The sequence below is a fragment of the Tympanuchus pallidicinctus genome, unplaced genomic scaffold, assembly GCF_026119805.1.
Source record: "Tympanuchus pallidicinctus isolate F22 unplaced genomic scaffold, pur_lepc_1.0 scaffold25, whole genome shotgun sequence".
Lineage (NCBI taxonomy): Eukaryota > Metazoa > Chordata > Aves > Galliformes > Phasianidae > Tympanuchus > Tympanuchus pallidicinctus.
In genome coordinates, this window is record NW_026294742.1 from 6,309,313 (window position 1) to 6,324,451 (window position 15,139).

At 45.3% G+C, this 15,139-nt stretch overlaps 1 protein-coding gene across 4 annotated transcripts in view; it reads left to right on the forward strand.

Moving 5' to 3' along the window:
• The window catches only part of KLHL3 (kelch like family member 3), a 112,802-nt gene that overhangs the window by 88,459 nt on the left and 9,204 nt on the right, over nt 1–15,139 (forward strand). For 3 of the 4 annotated variants that reach the window (XM_052689409.1, XM_052689408.1, XM_052689410.1), the window contains 7 exons: nt 2,786–2,948; nt 5,903–6,012; nt 9,183–9,299; nt 10,268–10,417; nt 13,120–13,237; nt 13,868–14,065; nt 14,817–14,918. In XM_052689409.1, the coding sequence (XP_052545369.1) occupies nt 2,786–2,948; nt 5,903–6,012; nt 9,183–9,299; nt 10,268–10,417; nt 13,120–13,237; nt 13,868–14,065; nt 14,817–14,918 (958 nt within the window). Of the gene's footprint in view, nt 1–2,785; nt 2,949–5,902; nt 6,013–9,182; nt 9,300–10,267; nt 10,418–13,119; nt 13,238–13,867; nt 14,066–14,816; nt 14,978–15,139 lie in introns of all 4 variants that reach the window. The other variant, XR_008208204.1, reaches the window with a different exon arrangement.

Below are 15,139 nucleotides of genomic sequence, written 5' to 3' on the forward strand. Positions count from 1 at the left end.
CAGCTCAGCTTTGGGAAATGCAGTGATCTGGCACTGTTTTCTCTCTGCTGCAAATGCTCCGTGCATGGCATTGCTCTCTTGGAGTGTTGCAGTCCTTCAGCTGCAGGCTGAGCTCTGCTGGCCTGCTGTCCTTCCTATGCCTTCGGGAGGTCTTCTAGGTTGAATTGTATGTGTGACACTGGGGAGCCTGGCAGGTGTTCCTCTGCTTCCTAATCTCACTTCTTATTGAGAAACAGCTCAGCTGTTCTGTGTGAAGTCGGAGAAGGTAGATCAGGAGGGAAGCTGCAAGCTTCTCCCTGTTTTCTCTCTTTTATATCCCTTCTTATGCCTGTTCCTGGAGGTTTGTGGCTTCCTGATCCCACACGTGTGCTGCTTTGGCTGTTTCACCCATGTGAAGCATTTCAGCAGAACCACTGTTGCTCATGCTACCCTGTGTGGTAGCAACCGGGGAGTGGTAAAGGCTCATTGCCTTCCTTACACTGAATAGCCACATGATAGTAATGTCATTTTATCTCCGTGTTCCATGTGCAGTGTAGAATTATGTGATGAAAACTGAGTGTTGAACCTGCCCTGCAGATGCAAAATCTGCTTGTTTCTCTTGCTCATGACTTCCTCTTTGAGCTGTCTCCCTGTTTGGACAGATGTGTGATCCCAGCTGTGGCTCTGGATGTGCTGCTGAGGATTACAGCCAGTACCTTTCCTGGCTTCCAATTTGACTAAATTGTCAAAGCGGCTTAAAAGCTTGAATATCTCTCCTGCCTTGGGGAAGTGCTCCTCTCCCCATCTGCAGAGGTGGAATGTGGTGGGTTGCCTCTTTGCTGAGGTTACCTGCAAGCTAACTTCAGGCTCTGAAGTCCAGCATTAACGCCCTGAATGTTGAAAGAACCTTACAGCAACACAGATCACTTTTGGCTGAAAGATGTTTCTAGTTTGGAGACATCAAAGGTTTGTGAAAGTATTTAATGGCACAGACAGTGTTCTGTAAAATGTGAAGCTGGTACAGAGTCTGCAGAGAGCACAGCTGGAGAAATAGATTGTTATTACTGTTCAGTGCCATAGATGAGGTTCTGGACATAATTTATTTAGCAAAGAAATCAGTCTCAGTAGTATAACACATAATTTAGGTACAATTACAAAAGACAATTGGATTTGGTAAGGAGGTTGAATAATATTTGCTCTAAATTGTTTGCAGTGGTTGGTGTTCAAATACTAGGAGCCGAATTCAGACCCAAGTGAGTAACTTGCCTGGGTGTTAATGAGGCTGGAGTTGGGTCCTGCTGTATGATTAGGCAGGGCATTTCCTCCTGTTATTTCTAAAGGAAACAGACATTGTGCTGGCGGATATCCTTTGCTTGCTTTTTGCCTTCCCTGGTAAAAAAAACAAGTAGAGTGGTAAGATGTTAGCTGGGAAATAAGAAAGAGAAAATCCTCTCATCTGTTGATAAGCTATTTTTATCCTACTTTTAAAGGGTTATATGATAATGCTCATTTTGAAATAACTGCAGCGGTGTGAGGTTCCTTCCCTGCTGCCCACCCAGCCAGCCTGATGCTGCAGTAGGAGAACTGGGATGTCCAAAGAGCTCTAGACATGAGTATCAATGATGAGCTCCTTCTCTCCTGAAGGCAGCAACCCTAAACACTTGAGCTCTGCAGCCCCACCTGCAGTTGCATACTAAATGGACAGGGTGTGTGTGGAGGAAGCTTTGGTCATGGGTGGTTTGTAGGCAGGTCAGGCACTCACATTTCTGCTGATAGGAGATGGTTCAGCCAGATAGAAAGTTGCTCACAGCTAGGTTCCAAAACCACAAGAGTTTTGCTATCTTGATTTAATCAAAACCACAAACTAATCTCCTCCTGGCATCAAGAGGCTTGGGCCAAAATGGGTTCCCAGGTTAATTGTTTTCTTTTTCTGTTTACTGTTGCCTGTTGGAGTGGCTGGTGGCAGCACTCAGATAACACAGAGCTGGGCTGGAATGCGCCAGGGGCTTAAAAAAACCTGGGGCAAGCTATGAGTGTCCTGCCATGATGGGAAATGGGAGTATGGGGGGAGGTGAGTGGGGAGGGGAGGGCTTCTTCCCTTCTCTGGCGCTGAGATCCAGGGAGGTGAATGTTGCTGACCTACTTTTTTTTTTTGTTTAGCAGCTACTTGATGCAGGGGGTTTTCATGGTGGTTTTTTTTTTTGTTTGTTTTCTGGGGGGGTTGGAAATAGTTTTCCGGAAATCTGTGCTCAGATGTTGTGCACAGATGCCCAATTTGAAGGCCATGTGCAAAGCAGAGCTGCGGAAGAGCTGGGATAAGAAGTGTCCACAGTTGCTGTAAGACGTAGGAAAGGAAGTAGCTGATGTCACAGGCTGGAAGATCCTGACCCACGTTGTTCTCTACTTCCTATCTTTGCTCACTGACCTCCAAGATGGTCTTTCCAGCGGATGTTGCATTCTTGATCCAGTTTTGTCTTCGATTTCTGCCTTTGTTTTTGTAGGTACAAAGCAGCACCTCATTTACAGATGAGCAGTGCTTAAGTGTCCACAGCATTCTGTGGGGGGTGAGGTAGGGGCTGGGCTGTTGATTTGAATGGCTGACCACGTTTTTCCTGAGAGCTCTGCTGTCATCAAAACCTGCTCAAGCTTCCTGCAATCCCTCTTTCTAATGTGGGGCAGTTTGGGCACCCTGCAGCATCCACAGTGATGCCTCTCTACCTGGAGAAGGAATTGCATGTAACTTTTGCAAGTTGGGTATCAATTTTTCTCCATTGCTAACTCCAGTTTTTCTTTCTTCTTGTTCCAGGTATTGCTGCCAGCTGCTAGTTTATTGCAGCTGATGGATGTTAGAAAAAACTGCTGTGACTTTCTTCAGTCCCAGCTGCATCCCACGAACTGCCTTGGAATTCGAGCCTTTGCAGATGTGCACGCATGTACTGAACTGCTGCAGCAGGCAAATGCCTACGCAGGTGAGCAAAAGGTCATCCATCCCTTTGTCGAGTTAAACCTGCTTGTAGGCACAGCAACTTGTAGCAATATGTTCGTATTGGTCTCATCATGCTTCTAGACCAGCAAAGGAAATTGTTTATTGTGTTATTGATTTGTGGACTTGTTGTGATACTGCAAATCATGAAACGTAGTTTGGTGGCAGGGAAACCAGGAGGCAAAATAAAAACAAGCCAAAAACCCAACAAATGAAACCCCAAACTCCGTGTCCCAGCCCACAGAGTAGTTCCTTAGTATGTTCTTATTTAGCTCTCTGGCTTCCTGCTGAGCAGCAGAGTTGATGTCCTGTTACCCTCTCAAAGGCGTTGCTGCCTGCTGAGTGCAGCAAGCTGTGTTTGGGGGATTTGTGCATTCTGTGAAAATTTGTCAGCAGGCAAGACTAAATCTTGTGGGTGGGAATGGGAACACTCATCTGAAACAAACTCTTGTGCAACTTGAGCCTCTGGTCTGCAGAGCAATGGCAGCTTACGCCGTGGGTAGATGAACTCTTGTTTCTTTAATTCCTTGTTAGTGGGTGTTTGGTTGCAGTAGGTAGGTGCAGGCAGTGGCTTTCAGTGTTCCTCCTCTACATTGTAAATGTGAATTTGTTTCAAGCAGGCACGTGCTTTTAGCTCCCCTGCACTTTCCAGTCTCCTCTGGGAGAGTTGCCCTTGAATTCTGCTTGGGATTTCTCTGCTCAGTTTGTTTTTCTGCTTTTCTGTCTATTTATATAGGCAAAAATACACCTGCTTTCTCCTAGAGCACCTGCTCTGTCCTGCAACATTTTCCTTGGTGTGGTTTTTATCCTTAATTGGGACATAAGTAGGCTCAGTGGAATAAAAACATGCCCACTGAGTCCTCCTCTTCTCTTGCAAATAAGAGTAAAATCTTTTCAGCTGCTCTGGCTGTATTATCCCCTAGAGGAAAAGGTACCCTGGAAGGAATGGTTAATTGTGTAAAGGCTTGCTTGTAGTATCTCATTATCCTTGCTTCCAGGCCCTGTTTAATCTTTAATTCAACAAGCAGTGCATTCACTGTATATTTATTTGGTTGTTTGGCAATTAGAAAGTCTGCTTTGTTGTTTTATTGGCCTTTGTAAGTTCCAGTTAGTACAGTAGCCCATGTAATGTTAATGGAACTCCATTAATAAAAATGTCATTAAAATTCTTTTTGCTATGTTGTTTATGCAATGGCCTTAATCCAAGACAGAAGTCTCCAGGCTCAAGAGTCCGTGTGTATGTGAGCTCAGTCGCTTGGGCAGTGCTTGGTTCTGGCCAAAGGAGAACTTCAGTAAGCAGAGGAGCTGCCTTGGTGGAAGCAGGCACAAATTACTTTATTAAAATCAGTAAATATTTTTACTTGCTTCCAACAAATAACAGAGATCAAATATCTTTCTTCTTCCAGATGCCAGTCCAGAATGAATAGGAGATTGTGCCCAGAAGTCAGGGTGCACACGGATCACTGTGTCAGGAGCATTTCCTGTTTTTCAAGTATTTAAGACCAGGAGAGATCTGTAGATCTTGTGTGTGATTTCCAGCATAACACAGAATATTAAGCTTTATCCAGATACTGATATTTTTAGTCAGAACCTTTGGCTTAGCTGTTGGGTTTTAGTGCCCATTGGGTTAACTGGAGTCTGTGGCTGGAGAAACCAAGTGTCTGCTGCAGCACCGGCATTGGGGAAGGCATTGTTTGGGTGAGTTCTGCAAGGAGATCCCCTCTGGAAGTTGTGCCAGCTCATGTCCCTGTAGAGCTAGCTGCTTTTTGGCAGGCAGAGCTATTCACAGAGGTGAAAAGAAGAGGCAGATCCCCTGCAAAGGGATCTCTTTGGATATATGAGTGTGAGCTACTCCAAGCTCAAGATTTGTGTTTCAATCAGAGGTAAATGGGATGTGGCAAATGGCAGGATTAAATTGGTGTAAATTGTAAGAAATTATGGGAAAACTAAAATTGCCTGCAACTGGCTGATGGCCATTTTGACCTAGAAATACTTTCCTAGAAAATACTTTCTGGTTAGATGTAAAGCATGACAGATTTGATGATCCCTTTTGGATCTGTACTGCAAACTGAATTCTTCCAGTTTAGCATTACAGGCAGAGATGTGAATTGCTGTGTTTTAAGTGGCTCCCAGAGTTACAGCACGGAGGGATTTGAAGGCATAAAGGAAGAAGAAACTTGTGCAGTTGCAGTCTAAGTGGAAGGAGGCAAAACTGCCCGGGAAGGTGGGTGATGGACTTTGGAGGAAGAAGGTGAAGTTTATGCATGTCCAGAAAAAATTAGAAGGTAGAAGCAGAGAAAGAGATCTGATCCCACTTGTGTTTAGAAGGCAAGGTTCCGCTCCTGCCCATCTGTCTGTGTGCCTCTTTGCACACACAGATGGATCTGGATGCTCTGGGTCCCCTGGCTGTTTGCTGCTGACCTGTATCTTCCAAACTGGCAGTATTTGGCTGATGTGTGTTAAAAGTGGGCTTCGCTTTGAATACCTACATATGTCAGGGACTCTTGCTGGAGTCTCTCATCCAAGTGTTGGGCAGGTTTGATTCTGTCTACGTTGTTGAAATGGGTTAGGAGCTGACTCTCAGGATAGCTGGGTTGTTTACTTTTCTTAAGGAAGATATTGACACTTATCTCAGTTGTTACCAGTACTCATATTTGCTCCTGGAATGAACTTTGTGGCTTTGCAGAACATTAAGTTTTACTTTATGATTTATTGTTATTTATGAAAGAGTCTCATGAGGCTTGTGTTACTTTAAACAGCATCACATTTCTCAACCTCCTCTGCAACTGTTTTCTTTTCCTTGTGCCACCATTCAGATGCAGTGTGTTGTTTGTCTTGGTTGCTCAGAGCTGTAATAATAGGGGTTCTCTGAATGCTGCAGTCCTTCCATTGACTGAAATCATTATAATTTTCTGTTCCCCTTTTTCATCTGTTGAACAGAGCAGCACTTTCCTGAAGTGATGCTAGGAGAAGAATTTCTTAGCCTTAGTCTGGACCAGGTTTGCAGTTTAATATCAAGTGACAAGCTCACAGTCTCCTCTGAAGAAAAGGTACAGTAAATTGTATAGCAACGTTTAAGAGTGTTGGAATGTTTCTAGATTTTACATTGGAAACTGTTCTCACATTATGCTCTTTAGGGGCCATTTTCCACCAGAGCTCATGAAAGGAAAATTAAAAATAGAGCGAATCCTTAAACCACATTAAAATGACCTTCACTTGGTTGTTCTTTATAGGAGGTAATGATTCTCTGATCCGTATCTCTTCCAAAAGCCCTGGGGAACAGAACTGAATTCCAACCTCTCATCTGCTGTTGGTGTAAAGCTCATATTACCTGTTGTAAAACCTCAAAAACAGGTGAATTGCAGTAGGCCAGGGAGGAACGTTGCCTTCTGTTGCACTTTGAACAGAACAAGGAAAAAAAGCCCACAACCAAAAAGGACAAAACATTTTCCTGGCATCGTCAGTTGTTTTAGTGGAAGAGAGAAATAAACCACTTGTGGTTGGTGTTTTGTGGTCGAAATGTTGAACTCCTCTCATGCAGTCTGCAGTGCTGGATAGGAGTGGGAGCGGTGGGTTATGGTACCTGGTGAGTCCTCCTGGCTGTGTGCCCCAGGGACAGGAAGAGGAATGCCAGTAGAGGCTACAGGAGAGCTTGGGAGTTACCTGCCTTGGACCTTTGGGCACTCTGGTGAATGCCTGTGTTTTGGTGGGGTTGGGCAGCTATTCTGTCCTCCAGAGTTGCACACCCATCCACCCCAGCCCATGCAGATGTGCATGTACTTGGGCCCATATGGGCCACGAAGCTTGCCAGAAAACCTGCAGTACAGAAGGTGTAGATGCACGTAGACCTCATTGAGATCCCAGCCTGCACACCAGGAGCACGGAGGCATTTCAGCAGCGTGCTGCTGCTGCTCAGGCAGGGCTGGAAGGGGAAAACAAACTACGTGAACTCCTGGCAGAATTGCTTTGCATGAGCCAAGCTGCCTGCAAAGAGAAGTGCACGTTTAGTAACAGTTTTATTCCAGTTTTCTGCAGCATTGTTAAAAACTTTTGATTGGCCTTGAGCCCAGAGAAATCAAAGTGCCCACTCCCTCATCTCCTCTTTATACAATCATAAGCAGTATTTCTTTAGCTGGTTCTAAACGTTGAATGTGGAAATGGGTGGAAGGAAATAGAAGTGTAAGCTGCGTGTTCAAAACAGCATGCTAATAACAGGAGATAAGCAGGGAACAGGATTTGAACATAAATGTGAAATATGTGCTGGAGTCCAGAGAAGTGCTGAAAATTGAGTGCAGATGAGCACGCTGCTGCTTTCGATTAGCCTTAGTATGATGGATGAGCACATGGACAAGCAGTTTTCCTATCTGCTGGTGTAATTGATGTATCTGTAGCTGTACATGCATATACATCCGTGTGTAGTTAGGTAATTATTTTTCAGCAGCAAAATATAGTAAGTACCTCAATTGTTTGAGAGCTACGTTGTCCCAACCAGAATTCGTGAGACGTCTTCATGTTCCTGTATTTGCTGTGTGCCACACATTTGCCAAAGCATCCCCACCTCTCCGTGTCACAGCTGAGCCCTGGCAGAGCCAGAATACAGCAAGGGGGAGGGAGAGCTTAGTTGTTACAGTGCCTCAGGTCCGTGTATGTGTTCTCTCCTTCCTCTGCCACCCCTCAACTGATACTAATTGGCTTGATAGACTGTATTCCTTTACTCTTGGCACACTTGCAGCCCTTGGCTATCACGACTACAAAAAATTATATGCAGCAGGGTAGTGTTGGTATGTGCCTACCTCTGTGTTTTTCACCAGCACTGAGGTGGTTAATGCCTCATACACTCCTGCTGCTTTACCTTCCTTTCAGAATGTTTTGCTGTCGTATTCCTCTGTACCTGGATTAATTGCTCCACTGCCCTATTGGGCTGGTGCAGAATAGGTTAATGCCAGCATGTTTGTGGGCTAAACATTGCTTTCTGCTTCTTCCATGCTCATTTGCAATTAAAAATCTGCTAACAACCTAGTTTCCATTTTAAATGCCTTGTAGCCAAAGTGAAATTGTTTGTTTGTTTGTTTATTTGCATTTAAAAACGCTTGAAGCTTCTGCAGTGTTTTCCTCTGCTGTTCACTGGGGTTTGATTACCGGGCTCCCTGTTGCTTGCTGAAATCCTATTGCAGCTTCCTGAATTCCAAGTAGTTCAGAAAGAGCGTTTGTTGGCATAGGAAATGAGGCTCTTGCTTTACTGCTCGCTTTGGTTTTTTCAAGCGCATAGTTTAGCAGAGAGGAGGAAGCCCCTCTGCTCTGCTTCTCCTCTGTGTGTCTGTTAGGGCCTCCTGCAGATACACTTGTTGCAACAGCTGAGGAGCGAGGTGGTGCCCTCCATTCCTGTTGTCAAGTTACTGACCTTGGGCCCAAACCAAATGGTTCCTTGGGGAGGGATGGAAGAAGGAGAAAAGTCTCGTTGCAGATTGCCCTGACCATGGGGAGACCCTGGCAGGCAGGCACTGGGCGAGGGCAGCTGTGCAGGAGGATGCTCCCAGAACCTCACCAGTAAGCAGAGAGGGATCACAGCTGTAATTTTTCATTAGGTGCAAGCTGAGTGTCAGGCTGTCATTTGGACGCTGGGATTCTCCACTGCAGAGATCAGCATCCTGCTGTGTTACAGCTGAGACTGCGCTCCTTGCTGTCCTGCTGCCTGGCGTGCCCTTATTTCCCTGTGCCTGCCTTCTGTGGGTATTTTGAGATCTGTCCTGTGGGTTTCTCATTCTGGGGGACATGGTGTGTTGATTAAGCAGAGAGGTGAGCGCAGTGACTTGCTGTTTGAGCTGGCTCCTCCAGGAGGGGTATTTGTTATCGGTGGTAATGGTTGTGGCTGATTTCATGAATAATGCCCAGTGCAAATGTCAAAAGGCCAATTAAGTTTCCTGGCTGCCTTCCAGGAGCTCTGTGCAAGAAGAGGTGTATGATTGTCCTGGACACACGCTCAGCTCAGTGAGTGATACAGCACAGCCAGATGGGAGGTGCTCATTAACCTGCATGCTTAGTTCACCTCTTGGCTACCGAGGTGATAGCTCTAGCTACAAGCTGCCCCCACTTCTTCATCTGTCTGGTAGAGACCTTGTATCTCCTTCAACATTGCAGAAGGCAGCGCTTCTGGTGTGGGTGAGGCGACTGCAGCCTTGTTTGTTCTCTTCTCTACATTCATTGTGTTTTATCTGCGTAGGTCTTTGAAGCAGTTATTTCTTGGATAAATTACGAGAAGGAGTCTCGCTTAGAGCACATGGCTAAACTGATGGAGCATGTTCGCCTCCCTCTTTTGCCCAGAGATTATCTTGTACAGGTCAGTCTGCAAATAAGTAATTAATATTGCACTTAAGCTTCTTAATCAGTGGCTTGGCTGTTTGCTTCTGAGATGGCTAATTTGGCATGAAGCAGAATCTGTCAACAGAGGAATAAAAGGGGAAAGTGGATGGACTCTGAAATCTGTGTGTGTTTGTTTTCATGCATGCAGAAACCCTGTAAAACTGTGACCTGTGCTCTGCCCAGCAGTGCTAGGAGCTGAGCTCCTGCCAGTCTTGGTGGAAGCATTTAGAAGTAAATATCTTGAGATTTTTTGCCTTAAAAACACTCAGGTAGTGCTTGTACAAGGCTGCGTGGTTTTCTCTATAGTGTACGTGTGATAATTTTGGCTTAAGAAGAGTCCTGTGCAGGAGCAGGCTCTGTGGAGATGGGATTGTGTGATGGTAGGTGAGATGTGCTCTTAGTCTGACTTAGTGATTGTTCTTGACAGCATAATTCCTGGGATCTGGGCCTCAGTAATGAGATGAGAAGGGTGGTATGTGGGCTTTTAGACTGCTCTGCTTTCATCTTCTGTCTAAAAAGTCAACGCAACAGAAATAAAATTGATATACAGAAGATGAATGCATAATGTCTTTTTTCTTTCTTTTTAACTGTATCCTCTGATGCAGGAACAGATATGGCCTTTTCTTAAAAATTATGACTCAAAATGAGGAATTACTCATTTTATGTGCAGACTCCTGCTGAATTCTCCTCTGTTGAGATATTAGGTGTCTGACAGAGAGTGATAAAATAGAGGGAGAGCTGCTGCTCTTTAATGATTCTGGAAGAAAGGGAGCTTGGATGTGAATGCATTTGTTTCTTTGGAAAGGGCTGGAATTCTCTGTCTGTCTTCTGCACTTTTTGTGTTGGTACTTTGGAAGAGAAATTCTGGTTTCTGTGTGCTCCTTGTGACCTGTGCCACCAAGTGCTTCACTTTAAATGACCTTTCATGTGTGTGCATGCTCTCAGACAGTTGAAGAAGAAGCTTTAATCAAGAATAACAACACATGTAAAGACTTTCTTATCGAGGCCATGAAGTATCATTTGCTTCCTCTGGATCAAAGGCAATTGATCAAGAATCCCAGAACAAAGCCAAGGACTCCCGTCAGCCTGCCAAAGGTAAGCCAAGGTGTCACTGTGTCACCTCACACAATGCTACTGGTGGCATTTTCTGTCTTTTGAAAGGAGCTTATGTGCTTTTACAATGCTTTCTAACTCTGAATTGTTTGCATTTCAATCGCTCTGAGCCCATTAGAGGAAGTCCCTGATCAGGATGCGAGCTGCATTTCCTCTGTGTTGTGGCCAGTGCTCAATGCTTGTGTTGGGTGAGCAGAGCAGGGGAGGGAGCTGTTGGGGAATGTGCCATGTCATCATATAACTGGTGCTGCTGGAGACCAGGGGTTAGTTCAGGCAAAATGTTACCATCTGATTCTGAGCAGAACTGCAGACACAAGCTGAAATCAGCTGGGGTCAGGTGTTACTGCAGTCAGTGAAGACATCAGGAGTTTACGTCAGGCCTATGAAAGAAGAGCAGAAGTCACTGCTGCAGGAGAGTGTCTGTTACCTGTGTGGAAATGGATATAGGCTGCAAACAGTTCACAATACTTCAGAGCTGCTTCACTGCCTCTTCTGGCATTGCATATGCCCACTGTGGGTATGTAATGAAGTTCAGTAAACCAAGGCAAATTCTCAGTATCTCTGTTCAAGGGACAATGCTCTGCTCTTAAAACATTTTCTCAGCCATGTGTGGTCTGGGGGCAGTGGCTGTGTCCCCAGAGATATGGCCTCAGTGTCACTGACCATGGGCTGCAGGCAGCTGCCAGGAACTGGATGTGGCAACAGCACTGCAGCCTTCCTGAGGAGCGTTGTCTCTGCTGCCTGTTGTTTTTGTGTCTCTGCAATCAGAAGGCAGGAAAGCAGGAAACAGCGGCACCCAGACGTGTGAGTAGGAAGTCTGAAGCAAATTCCAATAAACTCGGAGCAGCTACTGAATAAATAATCCTCATTACTCCCTGTGTTTATCCCGGAGGCATGAGATGCTTTCAGCTCCACTTTGTTAGTGAAGAGAAAATGACAACAGAAACTGTTTGACCCATGCTCCAGAGATAAATGCAGTTGGTCATTGTGCCTCTGAAGTTGGTAGTGAGCTTTTCAGCAATTGTAAGATGCCAAAAGCACTGTGTATTATTTTTCTAAGTACAAAGCATACGGAGTCTGGTTTGTGGGTGGATATGAGATCTCTACTATCCACATGTTCACATTCTGGAAGGTCTCAATAAATTGCTGATCTGCAGAGCAGCTCAGTACGTTGTCTGCTCCTCCTGCAGGCACTGAAGGGGTTTGTGTAGAAGCTCTGGGGCCACGAAGGGCCATGTGACCCTTGTGCAAGGATTAAAGAAGTTAGTGAGTCAGTGACTAAAGAGATTCTCAGCATCTACTAATAGCATGACCTACGAGTACCAACCCAGATCTTCTGTGGGGCTGATAACTATTTTTTTGTTGTTCTTTTTTTTTAACTATAAAGAAATGGGAGAAGGTGATGATCTCCTAGCAATCCGGTTACTGGGAAACTTTCATCTCATCCGCTGGTCCTGCTGTGAAATCTCTTAAGTCTATAATCATGTGAGGCTCTGCAGCTTTCCATGAGAGCCTGCTGCACACTTAGTGGTCAGACTGCTAATTTAGGCTGATTTACCTCCTAAGGTCACATTGTCTTTCTAGAGCAGTTCACTGTTTTCATACTCTTGAAATAATTTAGAGCATTGTCTAGCCCTGCACTTCTGTGGCAACTGTGACAGGAGGTGAGCTCATTACCTTATGACCTCAAGTGGAGTCTCATCCCTCAGCCGCCCACAGGTGCCTTGTAGAGGCTGATGCCAGTATCATCTTCCCTTTAACTACATTTGGAGCCCCCTTATCTCACTCACTGCTCAGTGGCCTTGTAAAAATCAGATTGTCGTAGTGTTTGGTCCTGTGGTAAGAGAACAAATTTTCCCTCTTGGTAGCGGTGGAGGGGACAGAAGGAAACGTGTTCAGGTCAAAGTGCAGGTAGTGCTGTTTATAAATGCCAGAGATTCGGATGCTGCCTGTGCACATGGCTATGGGCTGCCCTCCAGAGCTGAGGGCTGGCAGCAGGCAGGGCAGGTTTGTGAAGGACTGCACTGCATGTGGTCGCAGCAGAGCATTTCTCAGGTTCCAGAGATTCACTGTTGATTAGCTTCACATAGCTCTTCCCTATCTGCGTGGAATTTAAGGTTTAATTACTAGATTTGCATCAACACATGTAGCAGCCAGAGGCTTTAATGAAGCTGACAACCTACTTCCTTCAGCAGCCCAGCAGCACTGGGTCTTAAGTCCTGCTTTCCCCAAGTGACATCTTCCCTGCAGGTGACAATACAGCTGGCAGGTTTAATTTGTTAAGTGGCATTGATTATTTTTAGCACCATCATGGAGATAATGACTGAACACTGGGCTGGCTGTAGAAATTACTCTGGGATCTTCTTTGCTTAAAAATACTTTGGCCACAAGCCTTGCACGCACCCTGCTGCAAACTAATTCTGTGTTTCATAGGGAAATAGGGCAAGTGGCCTGCTTGGGAAAAAATGAGGAAGGGTTAATGGGGGTTGTCCCATGCAGTGTGTGTTAAAATGGAGATGAGGTTTTTGTTTTGAAGGATTGACTGAAGTAACTGTCTGCAGAGGCTTCTGGTGGGCTTGCAGCTTTTGCCTGGCAGCTGCTATAGGCTGGGGTGGTATTCTGTTCAGAGAGCAGTTGCCCAGGCTGATGTCTGAGGTGGCCCAGCTCTCATTTTCCCTTTCCAGGTGATGATTGTGGTTGGCGGGCAAGCGCCCAAAGCCATCCGCAGTGTGGAGTGCTATGACTTCGAGGAGGAGCGGTGGGACCAGGTTGCTGAGCTTCCCTCCCGGAGGTGTAGAGCAGGTAATGGGAAAGCTTGCTGCAGCTTTTGTTGTGTCCAGCTCTTCAGAGCCAGATGAATGTGTCCTCAGTCATCACTTCAGCTTTCCTCTGTGCTTTCATCCTCAAACAGCTTTCTTTTTGCCGTTCCTTTTCCTCTTTCCCTATATGTATGCCCTTTGTGTTCAGGTGGTTGCTTTCTGCCTATCTGCCCCTCATAGTTACTATCCCCATAAACATCCAGTTCTCTGTGGTTTCCTAGTGAAAAATCAGAGGAGCTCAGTAAAGCCCTCTTGGTCTGTTAAGGGTCAGTGGAGAGTGGATCTGAAAGCTGGGAGCGTTGTCCTGACAGCATGATATAGATGTGAATGTGGATCACCATTTGGTGTCCTCTGTGACTCTGAAAAACGCTTCATTCAGATTTGAATCCATCTGTGCCTTATGTTGCTGTGTGTTTATGTGCATTTTACCATCCTTACAACACATATATTTTATCATATTTGGCTCCACTGCTCTTAACCTGCAGAAAACCTTCAAGACTTGCCCATGTTCAGCACTTCCCTGCTGCCTTAAGCACCCTGGCAGCCATCTGATAATACTTGGTTCTTCAGCTGTTTGTAAAACCTCCATAAGATGTCTCTCCTCCTTTATCAGGTGTAGTGTTTATGGCTGGCAATGTTTATGCTGTCGGAGGCTTTAATGGATCCTTAAGGGTACGCACTGTTGATGTGTACGATGGCGTGAAGGACCAGTGGACATCCATAGCCAGCATGCAGGAAAGAAGAAGCACTTTGGGTGCAGCTGTGCTCAATGATCTCCTGTATGCAGTGGGCGGTTTTGATGGCAGCACTGGTAGGTGACTGAACAAAAGCCTGACCCAAAGCAGTGTTTTCAGAGACCCCAGCAGAGTTTGCAGAGCTTTAGTGAGGTTCCAGAGCAATTCTTCAATAATTTTGTAGAGAATGTACCAGAGTCTGTGTGGATGCACTGTGTGCAGTACCAAACACATGTTCTGACCCTTCAGTAATTGAGTGTCTCACCCAGTTTCTTTTTCTTTAGTGAAATGGTTCTTTCAGTCTCATTCTCTATATGAACATGCTGATTCTGACTGAAAAGGGATTTTTTTCTGATTTTTAGTTGAAATTTGCATAGCAGCATGAATGAAATGTGAATAGGGCATTTTATGGGGTATGCTTGTCTGGGAGTTACGTTGCTAAAACTGCTTGTTTAGCTTCACACCTCTGCTGTAGCTGTTTCAGCTGGTGATGAGTACAGTGCAGAATGCTCTGGGGTAGTTTTTCATCCTTTGCATAGACATTTTATAATGCTTGAAAGAATGTGAACCTTTGGGATTGGAATCTGGACTCTGCTCCACGTTGGTGCCCCGGGGCAAGGGTCTATGTGATTTTTCCAGCTGCTGGAGAAGTGGCATTGATGTGGTGCATCCAGCTTGAAACGAAAGGGACTGGAAAATTGGGTCTCAGGAGTGCGGGGGGAATTACGGGCTTGGGTGGAGGTGGAAGGCAGATGAAAGTGCAACACCAATCTTTTTCTCTTCTCTTTTTTTTTAATTAGAAAACCTGTGTATCCCCTTTTTAACTAGGTCTGGCATCAGTTGAGGCCTATAGCTATAAAACCAATGAGTGGTTTTTTGTGGCTCCCATGAACACAAGAAGAAGCAGTGTTGGAGTTGGAGTTGTGGAGGGTAAGAAAACCATCAGCCATTTCCATCAAGCAAACGTTTCAGTGTCAAACAGAAGCCTAGTAAGTGCAATAGGAAGTAACTGAAGGACCTGTTCTCTACGCTGTCTTTGATTGGTAAAGATTTATTTTATCAGACCTAATTGCTGCAGCTTTTTTAGTTCTCCTTTATTTATAAGTGAAAAACTGTGTGCTGTTTTCCAAGAGCCTCAGACCTGTATCAGA